Source organism: Azolla caroliniana, unplaced genomic scaffold (assembly GCF_043228905.1).
Source record: "Azolla caroliniana isolate FFs.n. ecotype wild unplaced genomic scaffold, voAzoCaro1.0.p SCAF_90, whole genome shotgun sequence".
NCBI lineage: Eukaryota > Viridiplantae > Streptophyta > Polypodiopsida > Salviniales > Salviniaceae > Azolla > Azolla caroliniana.
Genome location: NW_028230525.1, coordinates 1,960 through 10,086, shown reverse-complemented (window position 1 = coordinate 10,086; position 8,127 = coordinate 1,960). Strand labels below are relative to the sequence as shown.

Below are 8,127 nucleotides of genomic sequence, written 5' to 3'. Positions count from 1 at the left end.
TAAATAAAATGGGCCTTGGACGCCCAAAGCTTGTAGATTTTAAAATAGTGTGAAAGGGGTTCACACAAGAAGATGTTACATATCTACACTATGTAACTCATTCTTTTTTGAGTGTGTTAAAAAGGGGAAAACGAGCATTTCTCTTTAGCAATAGAGAAAAACAGATTTCAAAGAGCCCATACTCTCTTTCTTAGTTGATTCCTTCAATCTTTCTCAAGTACACCAACACACTCAGACATTCGGACATCGCTGCCTCCGTCATCAGCTACGTGCTGTGAGTTTTGGTGGTTTTTGCGTTCCTTTTTGTTGAGTTTTTATTTTTGAGGAAACATCATATCCCTCGATTTCTCATAGTACTCTAACTTGTTTAGAGTAGAACTTTGGTGTATCAGATTTATATTGATAGTGAATTAGTTCTGGACTAGGTCTCGTGGTTTTTACCTCTTTGAGGGTTTTCCACGTTAAAAATTTGTGGTGTATTGTGTATTGATTTGTTGTATATCTTTCTTGTTTTCTTTTTAAATCTTGCACAACATATTTTTTGTTTTACGTAAGTGTTTAAGTGCTACTAAATTTTGGAACAATTGCAATCGATGTCAAGACAAAGTCAACATGAGTTGTTGACTTCTCATGGTCCCATTTTCTTTTTTAGGGGTATGTTCGAAGCCAAAGATGTCCCCACCTTTTCCAACGTGATTCCCATTGCATTAATTTTACTTGATTCATGGTGTTGCTTGTGACCAAGGTAAACCTTACAATGCCTCCTCATACACATGTTGTCAATTACTACATATCTAACCTCCCATGGATATCCAAATAATGATCTACACTCATGCTCATAGATAGCATCTCCTTGTAAAGGATTCTTTGTTGATGGGGCATTGGTGTCATACCCCTACTGTCACATCCCTAAAATGGATAATTTGATTAGTCAACCAAGTCCATGATTCAATCATTTTATGACGAGTAATCTACCCAACTAATCTGTCTCGCAAGAAAAATAATCATCATGACTATATCTATCTAATTTATAGCAAAATTGTAAACTAAATCTTATGAGCTTTGATAACAGAAATTGAAAGAAATAATCCAACATTTCTTAAAACTATTTCCATTATGTTCATCAATATTATGAAATGAAGAAGTTACATATTTGTTATACCAATAAATGTTGACATCATAATGCATACATATAATCCCATTAACATTCATCATAATCAAAAGACGATTCCATATAAAAAACAATCTTAGCTTTATTTACAATTAAATATCCACATTCAAGTATAATCTAGAATTCACTTCATATCTTATTTTTACAATATATCTCGGCACTTAAAGGTTCTATGCTTCTCTCGTGCTGTTTTAGCTCTATGCCTCTTTCTCATGAGAGAAAAAAGCTTCTAAAAAAAGACACTGCAAAATTAGACATCCAGAAGTAAATGTCCATCCCATGCCACAATTATTCCTATTTGAACTAATTTTCAATGAAGAGAACGGAGCACATTTACAGACAGGAAAGAATGGGGCAAGCCTTCACATATCTACAAGAGAATGGACTTGCACATTGCATAACTCGATGTCTCATGTCATCAAATTGAGAAGGTTTAACTGGGGAAATTTTCACCTTTCAATAAGCTGAACTCTTGAAAATTTACTTTTGATGATCACCAGTAATAACGAGAGTCTTGTCATGACAAATTGAGATTTCATTATTCATAGGCATTCAAAACTCTGCGAAAAATAACATTTTATTCAATAGCTTGTCACTCAGATAGGTTATTTAATGTATTTGATGTTAAAACTAAAAAGCCTACCAGAGCCTTCTACTAGGAGAATCCTAATATCATAATCACTTCAATTGACAAGACTTCAAAAGTTATAGCCAGTGATTCTATTGTAAGAATAGTCATATAATCCAACATACAATGATAGGGATGGTTTTTGTCTGCATCACTTTTGTATGCACGTTTTTTTCATCCCTTACTGCGGGATGAGAATCAAGAACACAAATTCAAGTATAAAAGAGGATAAAACCAGATCCAGACATATAGCAAGCAAAAGAAAGCAACAGCAACGCTCCCAGCAATATTCATGTGAAAAGATTGGTTAGATAGCTTAATGGTCTTGGTTCCCTGTAAGTTGTATGGTACAGATGAAGTTGAGTTCAATAAGCTTGATAGAGACCCATTAATCCTTTCTCCCTCTCTTGTATTCTCTTCTTAGCTGCTTCTCTGGCCTTAAGTGCATCCTCCTCCTCCTTCGAAATGGGTTGAGTTTTTTCTGGTCGCTTTCTCTTCCCAACTTCCAGGGACGATGGCACTCCTTTAGCCTTTATCTTCACTGTAGTGTTTGAGTCTACTTTAACCCCTGTCACCAAAAATATCATATTAAATTGATGGAACATGATACTACATTAGCTTTTGCAAATAATGTATTCATATTAGCTCCTGTACATGCTATCATTATTAATTTTTAGTATTGAAATCAATATTAGCTTTTAAGCATGATATCTTTGTGCTTTATGGAAGATAATATCAAAGCTCTTGTGCATAATATCTTAGTTTTGCAATTTATGGAACACAATATCAAAGCTTTTTGTACATTCATACCGCTTGTGCTCTGCACAGAAGGGCCTTCTTCAATCTCCACGGTAGCTGATGCGGCGAGATCTTTTTGGTAGCTGCGCTTTGCTTGCTGTTAACCAGAAAAACTTGGACTTTAGAAACTATTACAAATGAAGACAAAGTTTATATATATATATATATATATATATATTATGTTACTGTGGAACAAAAGACACCATGACAACCGATATAGAAAAATAAAAGAGCAAGAGTGATGGACCTTATGTAATAGAACAATGAGTTTCCATGTACACATTCACCTCGACATCGTACCATAAAAAGAAAAAAAAGCCTAGACATAGAAAAGGGAACGTCAAATCAATACAAAACCAGGGAGGGATGTCAACAACCCAGAGGAGATACAGAGCATACAGTGAAATAGATACAACTCCATGTAATAGCAGCTTATCTTCCTCCTATTGTCAGAGGAAAGCTGCGTAAGGATGAAAAAATTGATGCAAATATAGAAAGAACCAAGATCTCTTTCATTCCTGTGCAGAAAAGAAACCCTACACACAGATAAGAATTAGAATTAGACTTTTTATCATAAGGATTCTCGTTCCTATCAAGTTAGTAAGTAGAAAAACTCATAGAGAGCACGTGTATACTGCCAAAGAAAACGTTACAATTTTCACATGATCAACATGAATAATTAACTTCAGGAGAAGAACCCATCCCATGTTCAAGTTTCTCTCTTCATTTATATTTGGTTGTGTGATCTTGTGTTTTAGTGCTTTTTATAGCAGGATTGCCCTCATGCAAGCTAGGGCATTTCTCTATTCGAAGGCACAATATACTAGAAACTCGATGGAAACATCCACAATCTGAAAGCTCGCGGCAACACAACCCTAAATTACTGAACAGAAATGGATTCATGCAACCTACACACATGATGGTTGCCTTCACTTGTTAGAAATCCAAGTACAATACAGGGAACAACAGCATCTTTAGAACTTAGAAGGCAGATCCACCCTATAAGAAGAAACCACCCCATGTTAAAGTTTATCACTTGTTTTATATTTTGGTCATGCTGTGTGTATTTGGTGGTTTTTATAATAGGATTTTTCCATACAAAGCACTAATAGGAAAGTAGACTTGTTATCTACTGTCTGAATGCTTGAGGTAACGCAACCCAAAAACTCTGACCAGAATAGGATCCAAGCAACCTTTTCAGATGACATTTCAAGTTCTTGCTCGTGATAATCCTTGGTATAGGGGGACAACAACATCTTCGAACTTAGAACACAGATTCACTCTATGCATCAATAATGAAATGCTGGAACTGCAGCATAACCACCATGCCTGTTAAGTTTCACTTTGGGGTGCCAAAAGGACATAGGGCATAAATTTTGCTGGAACATGGAATCTAGGCACATATAAATACCCAGTCACTCTTAGCTTTCTAATATGCCGGCCCTTGGAAATTTTAAAATCTTCCAATCTACATACGCAGAAGATGCACATTTATTAGGATTCAATCAAGTTTTTGAAACGTGGAGCTTGCATCTTCTGATGGCAATTCCAAGAAAACTCTCATATACTAAGAAGAGAATGACACATAGACTGAAGAAGCTGAAAGATGATCAACGACTACCGATTCGAAAATGAGTTCCTCATGTTCCAGAGATAAGAAGCACCATGCAAATCTAAGATCCGCAGATGTCAACCATCGACTCCCTTACATTATATTCAGAATTTCTATTTCACACCCAGGAGGGGTAGGATGGCCTCAGACATTGTTAAGAATAGGTGTTTATAGTCCAGGATATTGCTAGACACTGAAACCAATATTCTGCATTTTATCATTCAACTTTCTTATTTTCATTTTACGTTGAATGTAAGCATTAGATTAGTTCGTTCTACTGAAAACTATTACTTTTCGGGTTGCTCTCTCAGCATACCGCTACCATTCCACTCCATTTAATAATGCCATGACATAACTTTAACAGAACCCTTGAGGCATTCATGCATAGCAGGGTGGAGTTACGCATGCATAGACCTTTTGCACAAAATAACAAAATACAGCAGGTTCTTCCATCTTTCTTTCATCCTTTCATTCTTTTTGGTCTTCAGTCTTTGATTTACTAAATCCTTTGATCATCATCACCCATTGTAATCATCAGATCGATATCTCCATCTCCATTGACCATCATCACCATTGCCATCATGATTCATGTCATCATTGAATCATCATGTACCGTTTTTGAATCTCTATTCCCTTTCCTTGAGCTGTCAAGATCACAGCCATCATCATTCCTTGTGTTATAAGTATTAGAGAGTTGGGCCATGAGGACCTCTGTGCCCACAATGGGGGCTGGGAAAAAAGCGATACCAAGAAGAGAGAATAACTAAATATAATAACTTCTTAATTATCCAATGGTTTTGTTGGTTCATGCTACAATAGAGGGTTTGTTCTTATAGTCTCATTGGGCGAAATTCCATGAAAACATAAGATTCATTTATATGTAGTGTTTCACACACCTTAAAATTGGCCTACCAAAGCATTATGGAGACATAATACTAGTATTGAAAGCAAGGGAACTAGAGGTATCGATCATCAAAAGTTTGGAATTATTTTCATTATTTCTAAATACTTGAGTAAGCTCATGAAGAAAGACAAATAAGTGCATCTGGAGTACAGAAACAAGGAAACAAAAAATAAACTTATTTCCCTACATTTCAAGAACTATTTTTTCCATGATTGTTACATGCAATGTATATGACTATATCTAAGATCTTACCGCTTCGATTCGATCCATATCCTTCAAGGCTTGTTGTTTCTCTTTTTCTTTTGATGCATTTGATTTCCGTAGATCAGCCAGTCTCTTTGCAACACTATCCTTGTGACGTTGTCCAAACTCATGTGTGCGGATGCTTGCGGGATTATTTGCAATATAAATCTTGCAGAAGTCGCACCATTTATTTCCTTGACTCACCCAATACTGCAATACCGTTAACACATGAACAAAGTAAGTAAAATAGGCAGAAGAATGTCATTAGGAAAGCCAAAGCAGAAGTGAAACTTATAAATGGTTTAAAATTATACTTGTGAGGTCAAATTTAAAATATTTGAAAAAACTATTTGCCCATGTTTTGAATAGCTCTTCATGATACCGTCATACGACTGTAACCACACTAATCATATCATACTTTGCTGTCATGCAGCATATGGAAAACAGTGTTATTAAACAAAACAATGTCACACATACGTACATGCACAGATATAACAAATTACATATTGTCTCCATTAATAAGCATGGATTGCACAAAACTAAAAACAACAAACTAAAGTCACTTGAATCACCAGTAAATCTGGATGGAGAAAAAAATCCATCATCTCCATGTGTAATGCTCATAACAGGTTCAAACACATCCAAAGGAATCCCCTTTATAAGACAGCCTAAGAACGTCAGTTGGACAACCCCTATAATGGGATTTTACATTAATGTTGCTTGAATTGGCCATAAATTTGGATGGAAATATTTCTGTATGTATGCTCTAAGACGAAATAAATCCAAAGGAGCCCCAGCTAGAACACTGCCTAGAAACGTAAGTCACTTAAACCATCCAACCATAAGTACTGATTGGCCTAGCAACCGTAAGACCATATGTCCCATACCATTGGCCTCTGCTAACTCTCTGGCTAGTAATGGTCACTTTCATAAATGATGATTGGGCTGCCTTTTTGTAGTTGGCCCACCACATTGGTTGGTCCACACTTGTCCCGTCCAACACTAAATTGTAGGGCTGTTTTGGTATGCTGCAGAGATATATTTCAACTAGAATTGTTTCCAAATTTTTTAACTTGACCTTGTTAAATATATGAATTTATACGTTCGACCTCCTATCTATCTGGTGTGAAACCAAAACGTTTTTCCTCAATATTTTTTTACTGCAGTTGACAACCTTCTCATTATTTTTCCTCATTCTAACTTCGGTATTCACAACTCTGCTCCTTTTTCTCCTCTCTAATTGATGAAGGTGAAGGAGAGACTTTGCTCCTGGCGTAGGAAAGAGAATTCATAGATTATGACAGTGATGTTTTTTTCACCGTATTTATCATATTTACGATATAAGTCGTAAAATACTAAAGATATTGTGAATGCAAGTATACTCTGCCTACAACGTAATAACCTTGTTGAACATGCATCTAATGTTTTGGCTACTTACAATTGGTTTTCAAGAGTTACCAGAAGATCCCTCGGTTTCCAAACATTTCTCACTCCACGGGGGTATTCAGTAGTTTCTAAGAACTTGAGGGTGTTCCCATAAATTCCAAAAGCGAGGAGTATTTTTTTGGTGTTTTCTCATGATTATTTCTGTGTATGGACAACCATCCTCTCCACTTTCGTTCTTGATGAGGTCCCTTCTACCTCTCACTACATAAATTATATTAAAGGAAACAACTTCAATACCTTCCATCTCTTCTTTCAGCCATTTCTTCTCTTCTCAGACATATAAATATAGAACCCGAGCGTTTAACTCATACTTTCACAGAACACATAAATACAGTTATTAAGATAAACGAATTTAGCAGAAAGAGAGAGGAGATCGGTCGCTTACCTCAGTCATCGCGTCGAGGTCTGATATCCACTCTGCAGAAAGAAGAAGACAAACGCGAGTAAAAATGAAGTCGCAAAACTTTCGTTCGTATTTTGATTGTATTACAAATTACAATATATAATTATATATATGTACCACGAATTTTTAAACGTGTAAATGAAATGGGAAGTTTCTCAAGTGTGGGGATACCATTGAGTCGATTGTTTAAATCTGTCGATTTTCACTCAATGTCATTGACCGCGTTGATTGTAATTCGGTCATTACGTCTCATGCGATCCACCCCCCCCCCACCCAATTGGACATGATGATGATCATAACATGTGTATATGGATGCAATGTGACCTTCCATGGTGTTATCCTTTATGTATCGGGATGTTACTATAGATCATGGACAATGTATGTGTGTTCCGTGATCAAGACAATGGTTTGAAGGACATTGTCTTTACTTTAGTTCCCTTGGGTGATGTCATCCTAATCCCTAAGGATAATTATGGATCCATTCTCACAACTCTTTTGTACTCTTGCTAAGGATAATTATGGATCCATCCTAATCCCTAACTAATGGGAAAGTAGCTCTTTTTTGGAAAAAGAAGGTCATCCACTTATTTTATGCCATATTTCAAAAATATCTTTGACCGTGCATTCATTAGCAATTTCATAAAAATCCATTACCACGGTAATTAATGTCTCCTCTAAATCTAAATGTTGAGAACAATTCATGTCTAAATGTTGAGATCAACTCATGGTACACCTCCTGATAGTGATAACGAACTCTCTAGCTTATATTATAGCATTTTGGCGCTATGTTGGTGGACAAAATTAGCATAATCTCATTTATAATACACGACACCGCTTTTTCACAAGGGTTGCCGAATAATAATAATTATAAACATAACCCCAAGGGCTCCCATAACGCGAGACACCAAACATTAATTGTCAA

General features: G+C 36.0%; 1 protein-coding gene across 1 annotated transcript; it reads right to left on the bottom strand.

Annotated features, from left to right (window-relative positions):
• Positions 1 to 1,868: 1,868 nt before the first annotated feature.
• Positions 1,869 to 7,276, bottom strand: LOC147849279 (C2H2 and C2HC zinc fingers superfamily protein). The gene is made up of 4 exons (XM_087337690.1): positions 7,188 to 7,276; positions 5,366 to 5,566; positions 2,610 to 2,694; positions 1,869 to 2,367 (listed from the first exon to the last, which is right to left on the bottom strand). Exons 1-4 carry the CDS (start codon positions 7,194 to 7,196, stop codon positions 2,165 to 2,167), a joined length of 498 nt encoding a protein of 165 aa, XP_087193816.1. The 5' UTR covers positions 7,197 to 7,276; the 3' UTR covers positions 1,869 to 2,164.
• Between the last annotated feature and the right edge of the window lie 851 nt (positions 7,277 to 8,127).